This window comes from Urocitellus parryii, chromosome 15, assembly GCF_045843805.1.
Source record: "Urocitellus parryii isolate mUroPar1 chromosome 15, mUroPar1.hap1, whole genome shotgun sequence".
NCBI lineage: Eukaryota > Metazoa > Chordata > Mammalia > Rodentia > Sciuridae > Urocitellus > Urocitellus parryii.
This window is the reverse complement of record NC_135545.1, coordinates 57,909,759-57,933,735: the sequence shown is the minus strand read 5'-3', so window position 1 is coordinate 57,933,735 and position 23,977 is coordinate 57,909,759. Positions and strand designations below refer to the sequence as shown.

At 55.1% G+C, this 23,977-nt stretch overlaps 2 protein-coding genes across 2 annotated transcripts; both read right to left on the bottom strand.

Annotated features, from left to right (window-relative positions):
- Positions 1-8,962: 8,962 nt before the first annotated feature.
- On the bottom strand, positions 8,963-17,893 carry Tubb3 (tubulin beta 3 class III). The gene is made up of 4 exons (XM_077793107.1): positions 17,837-17,893; positions 11,797-11,905; positions 11,250-11,360; positions 8,963-10,300 (listed from the first exon to the last, which is right to left on the bottom strand). The coding sequence occupies exons 1-4, from the start codon at positions 17,891-17,893 to the stop codon at positions 9,225-9,227; spliced, it is 1,353 nt and encodes a 450-aa protein (XP_077649233.1). The 3' UTR covers positions 8,963-9,224.
- Positions 17,894-18,988: 1,095 nt separating this feature from the next.
- On the bottom strand, positions 18,989-22,282 carry Mc1r (melanocortin 1 receptor). The gene is made up of 2 exons (XM_077793108.1): positions 21,342-22,282; positions 18,989-19,496 (listed from the first exon to the last, which is right to left on the bottom strand). Coding segments are annotated over exons 1-2 (942 nt in total). The 3' UTR covers positions 18,989-19,495.
- Between the last annotated feature and the right edge of the window lie 1,695 nt (positions 22,283-23,977).

The following is a 23,977-nucleotide window of genomic DNA, read 5'->3' as shown; positions in this document are numbered from 1 at the left end:
GCTCAGGGATAAGCTTTATCCCTGCAGGGAGGAACTGAGACAGAGGAGGGCAGCTGTGGGGCCTGGTGCCCCTGTTTCTGGTCTCTGTGGAAAGACTCTGGAAATGGCCACTTTGCTCAAAGAGGGCACCATGATGATAGAGCCTATAACTGGGGGCTCCCAAGTGGGAACTCCAGAGCACCTCTTTTAACCCTATCCAAGCCTGGAGGTGGGTGGTCTACAGGTGGGGTGGCTCATCAACTTCACAAAGATGACATCACCAATAAGGAGTGAGGCAAGATTGCAACCAGCTCTGGGTGACTTGGTGCCTTGTGCTCATCCTCTCCAGACCTGTTCATACTGGAGGGGAATTCACTGAGCTGGGACTCTAAGGCTGCTGGTCTGCTGGTCTGATTGTCCCTCCCTGGCCCCTGTCCTGAAGACTCTTTTCCACCTGGCCCTTCTCCCTGCTTCTCTCCTGCCTGCCCTTATGGTCCTCTGGCAAGCCCAGGACTGGGCCACAACAAAGGAGAATGAACAGAGAGTCCTTCGGGGGCACTTTCCCTGCTCACCCACCCGACCAGCTGCTCCTTCAGGTCTCCTGCTTCTGGACCCTGTAGTGCTCTGACTCTGCCCTGGATCCTTTTACCCCTTCTGTCCTTGCTCACTCCTTTTCTGGATGCCTTCAGACAGGTGACTCTAAGAAACAACTCTGTCAATGGCTCCCCAGTGATGCCTCACTCACTCCTCCAGCGCTCTTCTTGACATCACTGGGATGTCTGATAAGCCATTCGCACTCAACATGTCCAAGTGGGCACTCAGCCTCTTCAAAGCTGTACCACCCTTAATGGCAGCTGCACCTGTCCCCAACCCCTTTCCTCCCAAGTCCACTCTCAGCTCAGCAGCCACCGCCATCCTGGGAGAAAGAAGCCTGTTCCAGCCTCCACCTCAGGGCTCCCTCGCCAGTCTCTCTCCTTGATTCCCAACAGGCCAGGCCGCACCCTCAGCCCTGGCTTCCCAGGCTCCTCCACGGCTTCCTCCTGCATTGGTGTCCTTCCCTCACGCTCAGCTCCAGCACTGACTGGTGCCCCCATCTTGTATGTTTTCATTTATTGTCTGTCCTCCCACTACCACCGGAAGCTAGGAGCTGCAGGCGAGCTATCTGTTGTCTTCCTTCACGGGTCCTGGGCCCTGGACTGAAGAAGGGTCGAATGCCCAGGCAAGGCCAGGGCTGAGAGGAAGACAGTGCGCTTAGCAGGCAGCCCATTCCATAACCACATGTTAGTACCAACTGTTGACCTGAGCCTGTGTTTGTGCAAGTAGTGGGTCCTGGTCCAGCTCCAAGGAGAGCCAAGATGACTCCATACTTGACTCACAATTTAAGGTCCGCCTCTCTCTAACTAGTATATGTCATGACCATATCTCCACTCATTCAACAATGCATTTATTGAGCACCAACTGTGTACCATGTTCTGACTGAGCACCAAAATATGGTGCTGAGAAGACAGACAAGACCCCAGAACCCAGGAGGGCAGACAGCAATAAGCAAAGAAGCAAACTAATCAGGGATGTATTGAGCACCAAGAAGGCTGAGGAGGTGGCTCCTGGGATGAGGGGCAGGAAGGCCAGATGCTCCAGCCAAGATCCCAAGGGTAAGCAGGAGAGAAGCATCCAGAAGAGAAACTGCCCACACAGAGGCCTTGAGGAGCTGGCAGCATGGTGTGCTGTGGAGCCAAAAGCAGGTTCTGCAGCTAGAGTTTGTGCCAAGAGAAGGCAGGAGGACAGGGCTTAAGATGGTGGGATGATGGGCCAGCTATAGACATGTTGGCTTTGACTTGTGGGATGGAAGCCTCTGAAATCTATTATCTCTTTTTTATTGAGATACAATTGGCATATAATAAACTGCACATTATAAGTATTCAATTTGATGCATTTTGACATATATGTGAACTTGAGAAATTATTATCACAATTAAGGTAGAAAACCTAATTTTTGTTGTCTTCAAATGTTCTTTGTGCCCTTTTCTGCCCCTATCTACAGACAACCACTGTTCTACTTTCTGTCACTAAATTGCCTTTTCTAGAATTTCCTAGAAATGGATTCATACAGTACGTACTTATTTTTGTGAAACTTCTTTCACTCAGTAGTTACTTTGAGACTCATTCATGTTGTGCAGGGAGCAGTTGTTGACTCTTTTTATTGCTATTGATAAACATCTGGGCTGTTGCCACTGTTTGATATTACAAATAAAACTGCTAGAACATTTGTGCGCAAGTCTTTGTGTGGACATACGCCTTTATTTCTCCTAGGCAAAATTCTCAGCAGCAGAATAGGTAGATCATATGGAGTGTGTTCAATTTTCTAAGAAACTTAAAAATTCTCTCATGGTGGTTATGCCATTTCACATTCTTACTGGCATCTGGTCACCCTCAGTGTCTTTAACATCACGGTGGTCATTGTCTCTGCTGGAAGAGTCTGGTAAAGTGGCATGGTTGACTGGTTTCAGTACTTTGGACTGAATTCAGGGTCACTCTGCCACTGAGCTAAACCCCCAACCCTTTTAATTTTATTTTTCATTTTAAGACAGGGTCTCACTAAGTGGCCCAGACTGACCTCTAAGGGGATTCTTCCACTTTAGCTTCCCAAGTAGCTGTGGGTGGAGGTGTGCACCACATCACCCCATTATGACTTTATTTTCAAAAAATTACTGTGGGGGCTGGGGATGTGGCTCAAGCGGTAGCGCGCTCGCCTGGCATGCGTGCAGCCCGGGTTCGATCCTCCAGCACCACATACAAACAAAGATGTTGTGTCCGCCAATAACTAATAAATAAATATTTAAAAAAAAAAAAAAAATTACTGTGAAGCTCAGCGTGGCAGCCATGCCTGTAATCCCAGCTACTTGGGTGGCTGTGGAAGGAGGATCACAAGTTTGAGGTCAGCATCAGCAACTTAGCAAAGCCCTAGCAACTTCCCTGTTTCAAAATGAAAAAGGACAGGGGATATGGCTCAATAGAAAGCACCCTAGGATCCAATTCTCAATACAAAAAAAAAAAAAAAAAAACCACTCACAAATCCCTCTGATGCTGATCCATGGAGAATGGATCAGAACAGGTAGGAAAGGGATATTTCACAAAGTGTGGACATTTTCTCTCCAAGAGCCAGGTGGTCCCAAACCTACGAACCCCATCCCTCCTACCCCCACCCCATTTCTGCTCCTGTTTTCAGAAGCCTCCTTCTTCTTTTCAGTTTTGTCTGCTAGCTCTCCCCCACCTTCCCCTCTCTAAAAGCCACTGTCTGTAGGTGAGGACCCCCCTGGGTTCCCCCTACCCTGCAGTCAGGGGTAATCCAGGTGGCTAGGGCAGGGAGGCCAGGAGGGCCTGGACACTTACTCTCCCCCTTTCTGAGACATGCTGGCCAGTTTCAGTTAACTCTGAGTGTGACCTTGGTGAGCCCAGTGTTTTCACCTCGGCCAGAGGAGCAAAGCTGCGGCTTTTACTGGTGAAGGTGCTCTGGAGGAAGCAGACGTTTGGCCACTGTAAGCCCAGAGGGGAGACACACAACCTCCATCAAGACTCAGGACAAGCCAGCAAAGAGCCTCCTCATCTTCTCTGTGAAATGCAGGTAAAGGAAAAACTGAGTCCTGGAGTGGGAGAACTGTCCGGGAGGTGTCAGAAGACCACAAAGAGGCAGCCAGGTCTAGGGGAGTACAGAGCACGATTTATTGGGGGACTCACTCACAGAAGCTGTGGTCAGCATGTCCAGGATTCTTGCAGTTTGGGCCAGAAGGAGGGGACTTACATAGGGTCAGCCAAAACAGTGTATCTCAAGCTAGTAAAGAGGAGTCAAGCTCGTTCCTGTTGGATGGCAGCAGGGTAAAGCTCCACTGGCCTCTCTGATGGTCTGTTTATTCACGGTGTGTTGGGAACTCTGGGAGACAGACCAAAGTTGCTCAGGGCCGCATGGGCAGGTTGGGAAGGTTCAGGGAGGTGTGTACAGTCCTAGGAAAGTGCCTGACAAAGAGAAAGCTCTGTGGAAAAGTGGTCATTCTTTATCTTGGAAGCAGATTTAGCAAAGCAGAACTGGTCAAAGGCATTTCAGTCACAGGTGCAGATGAGAGAGGCCCAGCTGCCCCTTCACCATCTTTGAGCTACCATTCTCCCAGAGGGCAGGCACAGCTGCACAGTTTGTGCATGTGCAACTCTCTCCTTCAGTTATGACCACCTGGAGTTGTACCGTGTGGCAGCTCCTTCAGTCCCTTTTGGACACCCATCTGAGCTGCGGTGAGTGGGAACAGAAGAGAAGAGGAACTGAGGTGCTCTCTGTCCCCACCCCTCTTGGCCACCACTCTCACTGAAAGCACATGGAAGAATACAAAAAGAAGAAGGGGATGGAGGCAGACCTCCATGGACCACATTTCTGAGGGGAAATTTGTGGCAGGCCGCCACAAAGGGCTGGGTTTTATAGGGCTTGGCACCACCAGGTCGTGGAAGGAGTTCTGGTGGCCAGCTCATTTAGGACAGGGCGGGAGGGCAGGTGGGGGACAGTAAGGGAAGTTCCCTGAGGCCTGTGGTCCATATCCTTCACTGCAGTGACCAGGAGTGAGCTGTCCGTGTGCTTGAGTGTACCAAACGGCACTTGAGCTCCACTCAGCGCGGGGGCGGGGCAGCTGTGCTGGGGCAGAGCTGTGCAGAACGGTGCCCTGACTCAGCCCAGATCCTGCGTGGCATCAGGACTGGTACATTCCATTCACCAGTTGCAATTGGGTCTTCTCTCCCCACAGAGAGTTGTGACCCACCCACCTGCTGGTTTATGGTGTGGTACTTGGAGTTCTTTCTTCTTCACCACTTAAAAGACACTGCTGCTGTTACATTAAAATTGCAAAAATGCTGTGGTGGTGGTTCTGACCTGTCGTCTCAGCTACTCAGGAGGCTGAGGAGGGAGGATCTCTTGAGCCCAGGGGTTCAAGACCAGCCTGGGCAGCACAAGGAGACCCTGTCTCAAAAAAGAAAAGAAAGTTATAGGAGGTGATTGTCTTGGGAGAGGGGGCTAAGCTCGCGGTTAACTCCAAACGCCTGCTCAGAACAGGTCCACACAACACACTGAGCCTGAGGCTAGGACAGCTTTCCCGGAGCCTTGCCACACCAGTTGTGCTCGTAATGAAGTCCCTTCTGCTTTCCCCATGTAGCAGCTGTCATGGTCTGCACATGAGGTCTGCAGGAGGTGAGATGGATGATCTGATTGTAAAATGGTGACCTGGTCAGATTAGCAATCTGATGGGCTCCTGGGGGGGCAGGGCTGGAGAGTTGAAGACCTTGTTCCAAGCTCCTCCTGCCCTCTCTCTCCTTCCTGGCTTCCCTCTGCTAGGCCTTTCCTCCGTGATGTCCTGCCTCAGTTCAGGTCCAGAGCAATGGAGTTGACCCATCAGGGACTGAACCCTGAAACCATGAAACACAATGAACTTTTCCTCCTCAAAATTCTTCTTGGACATTTTGGTCATTGGGAGGAAAAGCTGACTAACCCAGAAGGCCACCCCAAACCCACTGGCATCAAACAGGAGCCCTTTTATCATGTTCACCCTGACGTGCCTATCCCAGATGGGGACGCCAACCTGGAGCTCCCTACACGTTCTCTTTGGGGTATTTGTTCTTGTTTTGTTTTTGCAGCTATTCTTACAGAAGGCCATTCTGAGTTCTAGAGGAAGGGGTTAGACTCTCTTGGTGAGAGTGGCCGAGCTGTGGCCGGGCCTGTGGTGTGGAAGCCGTTCTGTGGCCTTCTTTGGAAGATGCAACTTGTCAGGTGCAGAACATCTTCACCTTCACACGGGCTTCCTGCACTCCAAAGCTGGGAGGTTATGCAAGAGAGGAGGCAGCAGAGAGAGGCCAAGAAGGGAAGCCAGAGGGGGAAGAGGGAGCAGAGTGTGGGCCCCAGGGCTACAGCAAGGGGCTCCAGGTAGAACACCACCCACCCTCTGTCTGCAGCACCATGGCCCCAGCTCACGCAACCTCTGCCAGTGCACGCTCAGCCTGGCCACCAGTGGTCTAGTCTGAGCTGGAGGTGGCCTGAGCTGTGCATTCAAAGAACATAGATGAGGGCTGGGGTTGTGGCTCAACAGCAGAGCACTCGCCTCACATGTACAAGACCCTGGGTTCGATCCTCAGCACGACATAAAAATAAATGAATAAAGTCACGAGATTGTGTCCAACTGCAACTAAAAAAATGGATATTAAAAAAGGAACATTAAGGAAAGTGGTGTGAACAGATGTAACTGGAGGAAAGGTAGGTGTGAGGCCACTGAGTGACTCTGCTGCCCTTGAGGAGTGGGCTCTGCAGGATATGAGCAAGAACAGTGAGCACTGACCGCCATCCCACGAGCATGTGGCCGCCATAGGAGGAAGGGATCAAAGTGGCCCAGCAGGAGCAGGAGCCCAGTAGGGACCAGACAAAATGGCAGACATAGCAGCAGATGTGGGGATTGGAGTTCTGGGTGGATTCTGAAGATCATGTGATAAAATACCTGAGAAAATCAACTTAAAAGGAAGAAAGGCTTGTTTTAGCTCAGGGTTTAAGAGATTTGGCCTGCTGTCCAAACAGAGCCTCATGGTGGAAGCCTGTGGTGGGGAAAACCTGTTCACATGTTGCCTGGAAACCTAAAGCAAAGAGCGAGAACGAACCTGGGTCCCACTGTCCCCTTCAAGGGCACACACCCAGTGACCTAACTTCCTTCCACAAGGCCCCACTTCCTCAAAGTTCTACCACCTCCCAATAGTAAGCGCCGCAGGCTGGAGAGCCAGCCTTCAGCACGTGACCTTTGGGGAACATTTAAGATCCAAACTCTCCTGTGGAGCCACCCGATTTGCTGGCAGCAGGTGTGAGACACCCTGGGGATTCTGGGCTTTATCTAGGGCTTCACAGCTGCTCTGGGGTGAACGGCTTTCCTCACCCAGGGAAACCCTAAGATTTGGCCCAAGCACCTGGAAGACAGAGTTGGCATCACCACAGTGGGTACCCGGGCCTGGGGAGGGGGTCGGGACATGTGGAGTTAGTGTGTGCCAGACTGTTTGGGACACCTCTTGGATCTCTGTGCAGTCTTCCTGGGCATCTGGGCCAGCCCACTGGACACAGCACAGTGACACTGGGCCTGTTTCTGACTTGGCCCTAGGAGAGCCTGGTGCCCTTGGAAGCAGCTGCATGTAATCTGGCCCACACGAGACCACCGTGGTGGGGAATAGGCTGCATGGAGAACAGGCAGACAGTGCCCTGGTGCACAGCTGGTGACCAGCAGATGTTAGTCTCCAGAGTGAGGCTTTGGGCTGTGAGTCATCCCAGCCAACACCGTGGGGCATCAAAAATCACCTGGTTAACAGGACAAATCGCTATTCTGTTAAGTTTGGAGTGGTTTGTTACACAGTGACAGCTGAGACCTCACATGCACATCTGTGTTGCCATCTGTGCTGGACACCAGAGCCCAGCCTCCATCAGGACCAGAACCAGAGGTGCGTGACCCCCCGGGGCTTCAGTTCTCTGCTCGGAAGCCAGAGCTAGCCGCCCCCTCAGTCTCATTTCTTCTGCACACAAAGCTGCATGAAGGTGATGTGAAAAGGTACTGCCTTCATGGAAGCCACTTCTGGGTACCGCCAAGCAGAGTACAGGGCATCTGGGTCTGACAACATGCCTTGGCTTACCAGACAAGGGGCCACAGGGAGGCAAAACGGAGTCTTGCCCCAGGCAAGCAATGCACACCTGTGGGAGACCAACCTTACAAGTGACTGAGTCACACTCCCCGGCTGGGTGCTGAGGCGCTCAGTCACTGCAATGTGTCAGAGCTTTCCCCATCTTCTTGGGTGTGAGGGTCGGTGTCTTGGGCATGGGTATGTCTTGCTACAGCCCCAAGGGTGGAGCTACGCTCACCTGTTCCTTTGTGATATCACCCCTTGCCCTGTTTAGGGTAGAATCTCCCATGGAAGTGCCTTGTGTGGGTCCCCTCCTCTTACTGTGCCCTGGGGTGTGGCCTACCCAGGTGTCAGTCAACCTGCTGACAGTGGACATCATGAAGATAGACTCAGCCCCCTGAAACCTGACCCCTGGCCTCATTTGAATAGCTTCTCCTCAATAAAAGGGGTCAGTGCATGCTCTCGCTCTCTCTCTTTCTGCGGACCCTTAAGGTCAGAGGAGCCGTCACGGCGACCCCAAAGAAAAAGGTATTTTAGTCTCTTGTGTGGTTATTTTGCACAGCCCAGTCAGCCCAGTGTAACTAGAGTGACCCCTGAGCCTTTTAGTCTCGAGAACAGAAACCCGGCACACACCCACCATGGGCGCCTGGGCAGTTGACTTCCTTGGGCTTCAAGAAGTCAGTTCCCACCTGAACTGTAAGAAGTCAGTTCTTGCTCTGTAGGAGGAGATGGGATGTGGGTGAGCATCTCTTCTACCAAGCCCTCTTCAGGTGCCAGTGTCATGGGGCACTGGGCCTCCTGCAGCTGCAAGAAACGTCCACCAGGGGGTGCAGGGAGCCATCACACCTCACTGTCCCCCACCAGTACCTTTCCAGAAGGCTCCTTCCTAGCCTCCCTAGCTCAGGTCTCAGGTGCTGCACTGACCAGGGGGTGATTAGAGAGAAGTACGGAGCCTGAGCTGCCCTGAGGTGGGCCTGGGACCAGTGTGGGCTTCCTCCTGAGTCCCAGGAGACACGGGGTTCAGGGACAGGGCTCCACCCAGGCAGGGCTGGTCCTCCCCAGCTCTCCTTCCCCACTTGAGGACTCCCAGGGCTGTGCCCTCGACACACCTGGCTTCCAGAACAGGCCTGGGTCAGAGGCCAGCCTGGGAACCATGGCCTGTCCCCATCTGGGCCACACTGCCACCTCTCCTCACCCTTCTGAACCAGACTTTCCAGAATGAAAAAAAACCCTCCAGCACCAGGCAGGGCTATCTGACAGCAATAGATTTATTAAGTAACCCCCCAGAATATAAACACAAACCAGTAAAAAAACAAAACAGACCAGGAAACATCAGGCCTGGAGCCACAATGAAAGAGACAATGAGCCACTGGACAGGGACACGGCCTAAGTGGGAGGACAGCCCAGTGGACTCCTGTGGGTGGGGTGGGCCATAAATACTGCAGGACAGCATCGGAGCCCTGGGGTGCTGCGGCCTGGGAAGCAAAGCTGGGGCAGCACTGTGGCTCCAGGGCCCTGGGCCGGACACGGCGGCCGGCCCTGGCTGCAGTGGCCCGGCACCGGCTGGGAACTGCCTCACTTGGGGCCCTGGGCCTCGGACTCCTCCTCGTCGTCCTCGTACATCTCGCCCTCCTCCTCGGCCGTGGCGTCCTGGTACTGCTGGTACTCAGACACCAGGTCGTTCATGTTGCTCTCGGCCTCGGTGAACTCCATCTCGTCCATGCCCTCGCCCGTGTACCAGTGCAGGAAGGCCTTGCGCCGGAACATGGCCGTGAACTGCTCCGAGATGCGCTTGAACAGCTCCTGGATGGCCGTGCTGTTGCCGATGAAGGTGGAGGACATCTTGAGGCCACGCGGCGGGATGTCGCACACGGCCACCTTGACGTTGTTGGGGATCCACTCCACGAAGTAGCTGCTGTTCTTACTCTGGATGGCCAGCATCTGCTCGTCCACCTCCTTCATGGACATGCGCCCACGGAAAACGGTGGCCACGGTGAGATAGCGGCCGTGGCGCGGGTCGCAGGCAGCCATCATGTTCTTGGCGTCGAACATCTGCTGGGTGAGCTCGGGCACGGTCAGCGCGCGGTACTGCTGGCTGCCCCGGGCGGTCAAGGGCGCGAAGCCCGGCATGAAGAAGTGCAGGCGCGGGAAGGGCACCATGTTCACGGCCAGCTTGCGCAAGTCGGCGTTGAGCTGGCCCGGGAAGCGCAGCGAGGTGGTGACCCCGCTCATGGTGGCCGACACCAGGTGGTTGAGGTCCCCGTAGGTGGGTGTGGCCAGCTTGAGGGTGCGGAAGCAGATGTCGTAGAGCGCCTCATTGTCGATGCAGTAGGTCTCGTCCGTGTTCTCCACCAGCTGGTGGATGGACAGCGTGGCGTTGTAGGGCTCCACCACCGTGTCCGACACCTTGGGCGAGGGCACCACACTGAAGGTGTTCATGATGCGGTCGGGGTACTCCTCTCGCACCTTGCTGATGAGCAGTGTGCCCATGCCCGAGCCCGTGCCGCCGCCCAGCGAGTGGGTCAGCTGGAAGCCCTGCAGGCAGTCGCAGTTCTCGCACTCCTTGCGCACCACGTCTAGGACCGAGTCCACCAGCTCTGCGCCCTCCGTGTAGTGGCCCTTGGCCCAGTTGTTGCCGGCCCCACTCTGACCTGTGGGGTAAGAGGAGGAGGTGACAGGCCAGGGCTGAGGGTCTGCAGCCCAGACCAGCACTTGCCCAAGCACTGCAGAGGGACTTCAGAGGAGGTGCCTTCTTCTTTAAATATTTATTTATTATTATTTTTTTTAGGTGGACACAATATGTTTATTTTTTATTTGTATGTGGTGTTGAGGATCGACCCCAGGGCCCTGCGCCTGCCAGGCGGGTGGCTACCGCTTGCGCCACATCCCCAGTCCTGCCTTCTATAAGTGCATACCCGGCAGGGCACACCTTCTCTACCTGCCGAGGGCCCTGGCCATGGCAACTGCGTGCTGGGGACTCTGGACTCTGAGACTCTGGGGTCAGTCCAGTGCCTTGTTGTCTCACAAGGGCAACCTGGGTGTCCGGCTCACCTTCCCTCCCACCCCACAGTCCCTGGTAGCTCAGGAAGTGAGGGGGGACCTCTTCCTGCATCTGTGTGAGCACAGGAATGTTGACCTCTTGCCACATGCTCATAAACAGAGTCCCCTAGAGGCCCTCAACTTCTATCCCACCAGTTCCATATGATTCCAAAAACTTACTTGTATTTTTACTCTTCATTCTTCTTCTTTTTTTTTTAACATTTGTTTTTTACTTATAGGTGGACATAATACCTTTATTTTATTTTTATGTGGTGCTGAGGATTGAACCCAGTGCCTCATGCATGCCAGGCGAGCGCTCTTTCCTCTGAGCCACAGCACCAGCCCTCCTCATTCTTCTTGAAATGCAAGAGTTGTGTTTCCCACACAGAATCCTTTCTCTGGGCCTCTAGCACCCAAATATAAACTGGAAAGATTAGTTCCAACAATTATGGTCCCAGCAAAAGACTTTATCCTGTTTCTGACTCACCCCCTCTGCAATGTGGGTTGTTCACCTGCCCAGGCTGCTGGGCCCTAAGTGCATATGTAGCAGGAGAAACTTACCAAAGATGAAGTTATCAGGCCTGAAGAGGTGCCCAAAGGCCCCAGACCGGACACTGTCCATGGTTCCAGGCTCCAGATCCACCAGAATGGCCCGAGGCACATACTTGTGAGCTGAGGGGAGAGGGGGGCTGCTCAGTAATGTGGGTCTCAAGGGCTCCTCACTTCCTTCTAAATCCTGCCATGTATAAAATGGTTGATACCTTAGATGGCAGTCAAGTTGTGCATCCCGGTGGGCAGGCTGATATTTCACCAGTTTGCTATGGAAATCACTCTGCACTGGTTACCAAACAGCCCCCAACCAAGCCCTCCAGTGAGTGGGCTCTGGGCCCACCCCCAGCCCGCTCCTCTGGACTGTACACCTGCCCTCTTTGCCATCAGAGGTCTGCACCTCACTCTGTGCTGGCTGTCAACTGACTTGTCATTTTCATTCTGTGAGTATGAATGCCCCATCTCCAGGACACCTGCTTGCCTCTGGGCCAACCAGTGGAGGCAGAGGTGTTAGGACTCTGCCCACCCAGGCACCCGGTTCCCAAAGGCAGGTGCTTACAGGAGGCCTCATTATAGTAGACGCTGATGCGTTCCAGTTGCAGGTCCGAGTCCCCCACATAGTTGCCACTGGGGTCGATGCCGTGCTCATCACTGATGACTTCCCAGAACTGCAAGGGAGGCACAGTAGTGTCAGCGAGCAGCCACATCCAAGGCTAGGACCCACCCTCCTGGGGCCTTATAACTCACAGCCTATGAGTAGGAAAACCTTGTGCTCTCACCTGTCAGAAAACCCACTGCCTGCATGACCAGGCTGCCCAGAGGGCCCAGGGGTAGACCAGGGCTCAGTCCACACAAACCAGGTTCCCAGACCCAGCTTTGCACTCATGGGCAAGGAGATAACACTTCCTGGGCTATATTATTCCTTCTTTCCAGACAAGGGAAAGCAGGCCCAGATCTGTCACATCCTTTAGCCACTATGTGTGGCCCTTGGCCTCAGAGTAAGCAGTGTCCAGTGCTGGGGCTCAGCCCTGCCTGTCATGGTTTGATTGTGAGGTGGCCCCTAAAAGCTCACGTGTGAGACAATGCAAGAAGACTTAAAGGAAAAATAACTGGGTTATAGCCTTAACCCAGTCAGAGACTTGATCCCCTGATAGGATTAACCGAAGGCCCGTAGGGTTAGCTGGAGGAGGCTGGGTGGCTGGGGGCATGCCTTTGGGGTGTATATTTTGCATCTGGCTGTGGAATCTCTCTCTGGTTTCTGATCATCATGTGAGCTGTTTCCCTCTGCCATACTCTTCCACCATGATGTTCAACCTCACTTGAGCCCTGAGGAATGGAGCCAGCCTTCTATGCACTGAGACCTCTGAAACTGTGAGCCTCAAATAAACTTTTCCTCTTCTAATTGTTCTTTTCAGGTCTTTTATTCACAGCAGCAAAAACTGACCAAAACACTGTCTTAGCCAGGCAGACCCACAGGGACCCTGGGAGCCAGTGTTGGCAAGCACCCCCAACTGAGTCTGCAGCTGGGCTACTGGGGTCCTACGTGGGAATAACTTCCCTCAGGCCACCCTCACCTTGCCGTCCACATGGAACCTGGCAATGCTAAGGCTCATGCCCTACCACCTGCTGCACCACCTTGGGCGGGAACACACAATGCTTCTCAGACTCTGGTCCCACACCTGCAGCGGAACAGGGTAGGTAGCACCTTGATTGAGGACTCACAGCTTGGCCCCACCTCTTTCCCAGTGTGTGACCTCAGGCAGGTCACCAGGATTCTCTGTGCCCTGGTGCAGTCTGTACAGTGAGCTTGATAACAAATCTATAGGAATACAGTGAGCTAATCTATGCAAAGCAAATTAACAGTTCACGGCAGATGGTTAGTACCATGCAGAACTGTTAGCCCACATGCTGGCACACACCCTGGATGAGGGAGCATCAGAAGAAGTCTGCCCTCATCCCAGGTACACTTCCTTGGGGCACAGCATCTGCCTCCTAAGTCACATGTGTAAGACTCCAGGGATGTAGGACTGTGAGGCCCCTCCCATCGCTCTGCTCCTCGGGGCTGCAGTGACTTCCAGATGAGTTACTGGTGCGAAGCCTTGGGAACAAAGGGCCTCTACATGGGAGTCATGTGCTGGTGGAAGAGAACAGTTTGCATGTGCTTATCTATATTTGGATGTCTCTGAGAGAGACACAGAGAGCGGTGCCTGGGGTCCTGGGCTGGAAGAGAGACTGCTTTTCACAGAGTATTCTTCTTTGGTACTGTGGGAATTGTCACGTGAACACATTGGCTTTTAAAGTAAGATTCGTTAAAAATAAAATTTTAAAAAGACCAAAGAGTATGAAGAAAGCATTTACTAATAAAAATCAGGAAAAATGTTTCCTGGCAGCTTATCCCAAGAGACTGTTTTCAGGGGTCACTTCTCAGCAAAGAGGAGACTGGATTTCTCTCCCTCTTGTGTACTTGGGTTGGAGGCATTTAGAGGTGTTCTTCTCTGACCCTGGAGGCTTTTTTTTTTTTTTTTAAGAGAGAGGTGTGAGAGAGGGAGAGAGAGAGAGAGAATTTTAATATTTATTTTTTAGTTTTTGGCAGACACAACATCTTTGTTTGTATGTGGTGCTGAGGATCGAACCCTGGCCGCATGCCAGCCAGTCCAGCGCGCTACTGCTTGAGCCACATCCCCAGCCCCCTGGAGGCTGTCTTAAAGAACTGTTTGGTTGCTGACAGTCCAGAGCCAGGGCCCTTGATCCATTAGTCTGGAGGGCCCCCGCCTCTGGCTACAGGGCCACCTTGAGAGGAGCTCAACACAGTGTGTGTGTGTGTGTGTGTGTGTGTGTGTGAGAGAGAGAGAGACAGTGCACGCAACTCAGTCAGTGGTAGCCACATGTCCAGTGAGAAGCAGCCCTCCCCAGAGAGGACACCAGCCTCAACCTAGACAGACAACGATACCCACAAGCGACTGGCTCAGCCTTGACCAGAAAGCCTTCCACGGGTGTGGGCTTCACTGGTCACAAGGTCTTCAGTGCTAATTAAAACCATATGTGCAGGTAACTTAAATAAAATGGATCGGAAGAACAGAAAATGGTGTCTGGGCTTGGAGAGTAGGACCCAGAAGGGAAAAATGTTTCCTCATCTGCAGTGCTTTTTTCTTTTTGGCAGAGCCTCAACATGTTGCCCAGGCTGGCCTTGAACTCCTGGGTTAAAGTGATCTTCTTTATTCCCCAGCCTTTCCCAGCAGCTGGGACTACAGATCTAAGCCACCGGACTCTGCAGTGTTTCAACTTATCACAGGAAGAATATATTAACCATTGCATTTTTTTGTTAATAAAAAATTGCTGGGCACAGTGGCATATACCTGTAATCCTAGGGACTTGGGAGGCTGAGGCAGGATGAGAGCAAGTCTGAGGTCAGCCTCGCAATTCATAAAATTGACTTGACTCAAAGTAAAAAAATCAAAGAAAAAAGGGCTGGGATGCAGCTCAGTGGTACAGCTCCCCTGAGTTTACCACTCAGATAAAATAATCTAAAATAAAGTCTTATCGGTAAAGTACATTATGTAACATGTTTAATAATCAGAGCAATATAACTTTGAAAATTAAGTAGCATCATCACAGAAAAGAAATTGCCAGATGCAGCATGGATCCTGGGTTCTGGGCCCAGCCCAGATTGTAGGCTGCAGCCCGAACCAGAGGGAGGGACCCCAGAGGGCAAGGGGGGGAAAGCCCCCTCCCATTGGCTTACAGGCAGGCCCCGCCCTGATGCCCCGCCCAGCAGCGGATGGAGGGGCGTCGCCCAGGCCTCAGGCGTTCTGTGGGGCGCAGACAAAGAGGACTCCAGGCTGGGTCCAGTGCTGCCCGGCCCTAGAGGGGAGGAGAGTGGGTTGGGGACTGGACCCAGCCTAGGGAACCAGGGGGAGCCGTTTGCTGGCGGTTGCGGGGTGGGGGGCGGGGGTAGGGTGAGTCCCCGCCCACGATGCTGTGACCACGCCACTTCTGCAAGACCAGGATTTAAAATCCCTGCCCGGCCCAGCCCGTGGCGTGATCCCAGACAAGTGACTCAGCTTCCCTGGAGGGAGCTGCGGTGTTCTCGTCCTGGGGGCGGGTGATGCCCATCTCGCCACAGCCTTCGAGATGACAGAAACAAAGCCACACGACGGTGCTGATTCCCACAAATTACTAAGGCTCGGCTGCTGCTCCTGGTCACTGACCCTATCCCTCCTCCGCCCGCCGGCCCCAGCCAGGCACCTCCTGGAGTCCACGGCCCTTTGTGTTGAGCCTGGCCCACCCAGGGACCCTGGAGGAGGAAAGCAGCCCCTGGCCCACCTGCAGCTAGTGGGCACAGCTCCTGATCCCCACCGCGGCCCATGGAAGGGAGCTATCTCCCGCTGTACCAGGGGCCAGCAACAATAGCCAAGAAATTTCCTGTGGTCTGGGGTAGATGCTGAGCAGATGAATCCTTCACACAGGGCCCTGCCCAGGGACCTCCAGCTTAGGACCCCTGAGAGCAGGGTTGGGAGGCTGCAGAAGAGAAGTGCTAAGTTGCTTCACACTGATCACTGATCACCACAAAGGGGAGAAGGGAAAAACAAAGTATCCCCCCTCCTCCGAAAATTTGCCTCTGTTTGCTTCCCCCCGCCCCCCCCTCACTTTTAACTATTGAGGATTGAACCCAGGGCCTTCCATACACCAGGCAAGTGCTCTACCTCTGACCTACATCCCCAGCCCTTTTTATTTTATTGAGACAGAGTCTCACTAAATTGCTCAAACTGGTCTCAAAGGTGGGATCCTTCTGCCTCAACTGGGAATTATGGAATAGTTGGGGTTAGAGGCTGCGTTACCACACCCAGCCAGAAATATTTTTTTCTCATTGTTTTGGTTTTGGTACCAGGGATTGAACCCAAGGGTGCTTAATCACTGAGCCACAACCCCAGCTCTTTTTAATACTCCATAGTCCAGTGTCCGAAGACACTGTCCAGCACTCTGTAGGCTGCATAAGGAAGTGGGTGTAGACTTGACTGCTTGAGCTTTTGTCTAAAGTGTGCCTGTGGGATAGAAGTGCTGGCCAGGCCTAGCAATAGCAGCAGGGTCACCAGGCAGGCCTCAGGGCTGCCATCCTCTCCACCCAGCACTGACCTCTGACCCTCCCAGGAGCAGATGTTCAGAGCAGGCCTGGTCCCCGTGACCACAGTAAGGAGTGTTCAGCTCCTCCCATCAAGTCAGGGCAGCTGTCACGGACTGCCCCAGGAGTCCTGATTAGATCTGAGAACCCTAGCCCTCAAGCCTCCCCTCCCCCAGTATCCCTCCTAGAGGGACACAGATGTCTCTTCTGGTGATTAGAGGATCTCCCCGTGCTGCCCCACCCCCTTCAGAGGCATCTCCACCCTAGAGCCAAACTTGCAATTTACATGTCAGCCACGTGGCTGCCCCAGCCCCTGGTAATTAGCTTTTTGTTCCTGCCTGGTTACCATGGCAACAGCCTCCAGGGGAAGTTCTGGTCCGACCCCTTCCCCTCCAGGAACTATCTCCCCCAAGGCCCTCTTGGGAACTAGCTCCACAGCAACCTTGAGCTGGGTCCCTGGCTTCGGTCCTGACAAAGCCACCTCCCTCCACACTGTTGTTCTAAGGGTAGACCCTTCCACCCACCCAGCCCAAGCCCCAGCTCTGCAAGGGACAGCGCTAAGGGGTCAGCCAGCTGCCTTCCACCTGCTGTGTGACCTTGGGCAGGGGACACTCTTCCAGGACTTGGGGACAGGAACGGCTATCTCACAGTCCGGGTGGGGATGAGGACACCTGAAGTTCCCTGCAGAGGCACACACCAAACCTTTCCTTGCCTCAGCCTTGACATCTGTGAGGTGAACTCACAAGGAGAAATGCAGAGGGAGGCTGCAGCCCCCGCACCTGCGGCTACCCTTTGTTCCAGTGTCCAAGCTACAGGAGTAGACGCTGGGTGGGTGCGGTCCAGGGAGGTATCTCGCCTTTGTCCAGAAAGAGCAGGATTGAGGGAAGAGTCCAGTTCTGGACCAAGGTCACCCTAGTCCAGGCCCAATTCCTCCAACAAAGGAATAGGGTGGGGCTAGGAAGCTAGGGTTTTCAGAACAGGGTTGGGGACAGGAGGGCGGCTCTGTCCCTTGGAGGACATCCCGTTCTTTCAGTGGAGGTTTGGGCAGAGGGAATCATAGCTTTGGGGGAGAGTCCCACCCAAAGCTGCTCACCCTATCCATCTCACTCCAGGCTAAGGTGCGGCCCCAAAGAGGGCCACGCCCAGACAGTTCCCCCAGCAGGCCTGCTGAGGCCGCGCGGGGGAGGGAGAAGGTGTAGATGGAGCTGAGGTTTAGCAGCTGACGTGGGCTGCCCGCCAACAGGCCGAGGTCACCTGGGCAGGGGCAGAGGAAAGGCGAGGGTGGGAATCACAGGGCGAGGATTTCGACGCCCCTGCCGCCAGGCGGGGTACCGCGCTCATCCCTTTGTCCCGGGCTGGGAGCGGCGCGGGGTGCAGCCCGCGGTGCACCACGCCTCGCTCCCCGGGGCCGCGGCGCGGTGGGGGTCCCCGGGATGAGCGCCGGGATGCAGGGCGGGAGGGGGCGGACGCGTGGCCTCACCTTGGCCCCGATCTGGTTGCCGCACTGGCCGGCCTGGATATGCACGATCTCCCTCATGCTGGCTGCGTCTGGCGGGCGGCGGCGAGCGCAAGCGGACAGTCGGGCGGGCTGCAGAGGGTCGGCGGCCCCCGCCACCAGCTCTTATAGCGCGGGCCCCGCCCCCGCCGGCCTGACATCAGCGGGCGCGGCCAATCCCAGGGCGCCGCCGCAGAATGCGGCACCGGCTCTGCAGCATCAGCACCGCACATCCCGGCTCCGCCCGCGCAATGCGGCGCCTACTCCCGCCGCCGCGACTAGGCCTGGCCCGGCACCTCCGAAAGGAGGGGCTGGCTCCCAAAGGGTCCGGTTGTGCGAGTGGGGACTCCAGGGAGGACAATAGAGCTCCCCTGGGCCCTTGGACATCCCTCCCCGAGGCAGCTGCCCTGTTGGGTTCCACCACTGCTGCAGCCCCACCCTGAGGCTTTGTGAGTAGGGTCTTTCTTCTCATCCGCTTACGAACAAACCCCCATCTTCCTGGATCCCTATCTTGTGGCAGACAAGGTATTCTGGTCTCTGCCAGGTTCGTAGGGGTGGGCGAGGCAGGAACCCACTAAGCAGGCCACCTGCAAGAAAGCGAGCTTCAGACAGAACCCGGAAACATCCGCTTTAGGAGACTATGGGAACAGAAGGGCAGCAGGTTCTGTATGCAGCTCAAGAGTCCCTGACCTGGCAATGGAAGGTGCCACCTGCCCTTCCTCCCCGAGGGTTGCCATGAGGAGGCACTGCACTCCTGGGCATTCCCAGCGCCTGGCAGGCAGCCCTTGCTCCATGAATATCCGCCTCAGGGATTGTCCTAAAGGTACATAAGCCAGGCACTGGACCTACCAGGGCAAAAGACAGAGGACAGCAGTTTCTGGCTCATTCCCTGATGTCACCTGTATCCTTGAACTCTTGGTATAAGTGAGGGTAAGGAGGGGGCCTGGAGCCATCTGGAACCACCTACTTAAGGAGACTGTCAGGAGAGGAAGGAGAGGATGGATCTGCCATGCATCATTCTATTCATACATACTGCATTGGTTTAATATTCATCTAGGGTTAGATATTCCATTGACACCTTATAATGAGGTCCTCATGGAATTTTGACGACAGAAATCCCTTAAGAAGGGTCTCAGGCAGCACCACAGTGTGTAGACCCTCAAGCATCGTTCACTTCAAAGCCAGCAGCTGAGAACAAGCTGCAGGCGCCTGTGCCCTCCATTCTGTGCAGGAGTGCTGTGTGTTGTAGTTGTGTCTCTCTCCTCTCTCGGAGAAGCTCCCTGGTTTGGCAAGCATAGAAATGGGTCTTTTGTTCTCAAGAGATGCCCCTCCCCCACAGTTTGTCCGTGATGTGGCTTTCCGTGGTTGGTTTCCAGCTGTCCCCATTCAAGGAGTCCTGGGTGAGTATTTGGCTGTGCCTCCTGGTCTGTGCAAGGGAAGAAGCTTGGAACCATCCATAGGCCTGGACTCCCTCTCTGCCAGGATGGCATCAGACCAAGCCAGCTCCCCCTCTGTCCCCAGAGGGCTCTGGTGCCAGGCTGAAGGCTGACTCACTGTTCTGTCTCCCAGCAGAGACTGGCCTTGCCGGGAACCAGCAGTCTGGGCTGCAGCTGACAGCAAGGTGGGGGCTGCTTACTAGACCTGTCTGGGAGAAGGTTAACAGGACATGATAGCTCCCACCAAGCCTACCCCAGGGAGGAGGTCTGCTGATGTCCAGTGTCTGTGCAGGAAAATTAGGTGGGCTTAGTGAGAAGCCCAGGTTGCTTCAGAAGAGGGGCACAGGGGTCCACAACTCTCTAAAACCAAGCAGTATAGTTCACCCCAAGATGCCCACTGCCCTGGACTCGGTTTTGGACATCCTGAGTCCCCAGACAACCTCACCCCATCCTCAGAGGCCTTGTCTAAAAATTTCCCCGGGCTGGCAGAGCACTGACCCAGCTCCCAGGGGGACAGTGACTAGCAGAGAACAGACCCCAATCCCTGTTCCACCCCGGGCCACAGGCCCCTCTGGGCATCTCATAGTAGATGAGGATGGTCCCATTCACTGTGTGCCATAGCTGTGGGGTTGCAGGGCTGAGGCCAGGAAGGGCATCCCATAGTAGATGAGGATGGTCCCATTCACTGTGTGCCATAGCTGTGGGGTTGCAGGGCTGAGGCCAGGAAGGGCATCCCATAGTAGATGAGGATGGTCCCATTCACTGTGTGCCATAGCTGTGGGGTTGCAGGGATGAGGCCAGGAAGGGCATCCCATAGTAGATGAGGATGGTCCCATTCACTGTGTGCCATAGCTGTGGGGTTGCAGGGCTGAGGCCAGGAAGGGTCATGCTCTGGCTGGGGTCAAGCGTCTGCACCTCAGGGGCCAGGACTGGGTGGTGCTGTTACTGCCAGTATAGAGTTGGGCCAGAGGCATTCTGGGCAGTATGAGTCTTGTCACCATGGAGGTGACTGGGGGAAGGGGCTGCTGAACATGTGTCCTTGGCTCTGTATTGCAGTTTGTAGCCACAGAGAGACAGATGGCCAAGAGGGAGCTGAGGCCTGAAGTCGATACACTCTTCCCATGGACACTGGAGGCCTCTGGAACTGTGGTCTCCTCCCCTGGGTGGACAGTCATGATTTCTGGGATTCCTTTCTCCCCATCATAACTACTGTCCCTGCCTTCCCTCCATCCAGATTTCAAGCAGCTTCTGGAAGAATCCAGGAGATGGTGGTGAGGCTGCACCTGGGCACAGCATTATTACCAATTGTTTCCTGGCCCTGCACTCCCAGGCACTAGCCACTGATTCAGACGGGCAGCCTCTCCTGCAGCCAGAGCGTGCCTTTGCTGGATCCCCATGCCTGGGGTGAGTGTGGTGCTGGATTCCCAACTCTCAGGTTTCCACTGAGCCTGCAAACTGGATGGATGCTCAGCCCCACTCTGGTGGACACCCCTGTGCAATAGGCCCATTCTGCAAATCCAGTCCCCTAGCTCACTTCTGAAAGCAGCCTGCCGCACAGCTGTGGCTGGATCTTTCTGGTCACAAAGTCCTTCCTCCTGAGGCCCTGAACAGGAGCAGGGTCCCTTTTCCATGGCTCCTATTGATGTTCCTGTCCCAGCTGCTGAGGGCACAAGCCCCAAGAGCTGGCAGTAAAAACAAGTGATGGTGGGCATGGCCTAGTCACAGGCAGAAGCAGAACTCCCTAGGACAGAGAATGTCTCTTTAGGATCCTAGGATCTGCCCCTGCTGCCCCGTAACCAAGCCCCTCCCCTCCCCAACTTCCTCCATTTCCCACAACTTCTTTTGAGGGTTGGTTTCTGGAGGTCACACTTACCCCTCTCCCTGTCCCCGGTCTGTGCTTCCACACCTCTAGAGATCATCTAGTCTGTCCTTTGGCAATGGGACCAAGAAGGGAAGGGCCTATCCAAGGCCACACAGTCTCGGGCCACTGGATACCTTTGTCTCACTCTGCCCAGCATCCCGGCCTTGATGCCAGCAGCCACCCCCCTGCTCACCAGGAGCACAGCAGCACCTCCTTGAGTGTCAGGCGGAGCTCCCGGCTGCGGAAGGCATAGATGAGAGGGTCTGCAATGGAGTTGCATATGATGAGGGCCAGGAAGAGGTTGAAGTTCCTGAAGACACAGCTGCAGGCAGGGTGCTGGGGGCAGAGAACGATGAGGGTGAGGTGCAGGAAAAAGGGGCCCCAGCACAGGAAGAAAACACCCAGGAGGGTAGTGAGGGTCACAGCGCCCTTCAGGCGGAAGCCCTGGTGCACGGGTCGCTGCATCTTGTGGAGCTGGGCGATGCCCTGGGCATGCTGGCACGCCCGGGCAAGCATGTGGATGTAGAGAGCTGCCATGAGTGCCAGCATAGCCAGAAAGAAGGTGACCAGACAAAGCAGGACAGCTGCGTGGTTGTAGTAGGTGATGAAGAGGATGCTGGAGAGGATGCTGGCCGCCCAGATTGCCACGATGGCCCCCCGTGCGCGGGGCAGCGTCACAATGCTGTGATAGCGTAGTGCGTAGAAGATGGAGATGTAGCGGTCCACAGCAATGGCACCCAGAAAGCAGAGGCTGGACACCATGGAGCCACAGGTGAGCACGTCCATGACATTGTCCAGCTGCTGCACCACAGCGGCTGGCGTTGCCAGGGCGCCCACCTCCAGCAGCAGGAAGATGGCAGTCTCCAGCACATTGCTGGTGCTCACCAGCAGGTCAGACAGGGCCAGGCAGCAGATGAAGCAGTACATGGGAGAGTGCAGGTTGCGGTTCTTGGCGATGGCCACCACCACCAGCATGTTCTCCACCAAGCTCACCAGCCCCAGGCCAAGGAAGAGCCCATCAGGAATGGACACCAGCAGGCAGTGGGGGCCCGTCTGGTTGGTGGCCAGCCGGAGCTGAGGGGTGGCCGTAGGGGTGGAGTTGAGAGAGCCCAGGAGCCTCCTCTGTACAGGCATAGTCCTGTCCTCAGAGCAGGAGGGGTGGATGGAGGGTCCCAGACTCCAGCTGTGTGAGGCTCTAGGCACCAGCTCAGCTCATGGTGCGTCGGGTGTCACTCACACCTGTCCTGTTCCATCCCGCTCTCACCCTCGCACTCACCCTCTCCCTGGCTGGACAAAGGTTGGCCTCGGCATGGCCCCAGTAGAGTCCAGAGACTTCCTGGCTGGGACCCTGAGTTCTGCGGTGTGGACCTTCTGCTCAGGGAATCGGAATCTCAGTTCACAGTGCCCATGAAGCTGGTCATCCACTGCACTGCCAACCTCTTCTCTGGAGGCTGCTCTGGTGGGGACCTCATCTGCTCCGGGAGCCTCTAGGTCACCTGCCTCTGATAACTCTGCCTGGCCTCCTGCCTCCCTGGGCCAGGGGTAGGCTGAGGTCCCAGGAAGAATGGAGCCTTTCTTTAAAGTTGTCCGCGGAGCCCCTCCTCCAGAGGGTGGCACATGATGGGCGTGCGACTGAGCTGCGTGAGCACCCCGGGACCGGCCGCCAGGGGTGTGAGCGGCACCCAGCAGGCGCCAGAGCCCAAGGACCCCTGGGCACAGCGCGGGGTCAAAGCCATGCTGACCTTCCCCGTGCTCCTGCCCCTGCGTCATCGGTCCTGCCTCTGAGGACCTGCCCCTGCGCCCCCTTCTGAGAAACTTCTGATTCTCCTGCAGCCTCATCGCGGCTTCCCTGCGTTCCCCGGTGCTACCGGGCTCTGCTTCGTGGTGGGAGCAGCTGCCAGCCCACCCTGCCAGGCAGGAGGCGCGTCGCCTCTGGGGCATTTTATACTTCTATTTTATGTATTTGTTTTTATGTGGTGCTGAGGGTGGAACCAGGGTCTCACACATGCTATGCAGCCACTCTACCACGGAGCCACCACCCCAGCCCCATCTTTCTTTTTGAATTTTTGCTGAGTGGAGCCCCAGGCTAGTGGTCTACCAGAGCCACAACTGCCATCCTGAGAACTTGTAAAATGATTAAAATCTCAAGAAACAGTTGGCAAGGCAGGAGCCACAGCCTCAGCAGAGGCTCAGCGCTAGACATACCCCACAGGAGAGCTACAGTTGCATATAATGAGGGCCAGGAACAAGCCCTTGCCATGCCAGAGCGGCCACAGCCCCCAACTGTAGCACTGCTGGGGCTGTGGGGGGCCGTTTCCTGGCGGCTGGCCAGATGCATCCTGCTGAGGTCTACCAGCAGCCTGTCACCAGGCAGACTTGCTCACTCACTGGGGCACCAGCTGCAGCTGCCTACCCCTCCCTGGTGGCACCCCCATTTCTGCTGTGGGCCTACAGGACCCGGAGCTGGGGACCACATCAGGGCACTCTTGTCTCTGGCCTTAGTGGGCCACGGCCAGGGATGGCACCTTGACGACCATTACAGCCCTTGCCTGGGTGGGGAAGGCAGTCCTGCTCCCATTTGGGTATCTGCTAGGCTCTTCTCCAGGGTGCCCCAGCACTTTCTCGGGCAAGATGTGTCTGTGTCTTGCATTACTGGAGACTGTGACCAGGGTCTCGCACATGCTAGGTAAGCCCTCTACCAATAAGCCATATCCCCAGCCCATTAAAAAAAAAAATATTTAGACTCTATTTTGTGGTACTAGGGATTGAATCCAGGAGTGCTCTGACACTGAACTGTATCCCTACACCTTTCTTTTTTTTAACTTATTG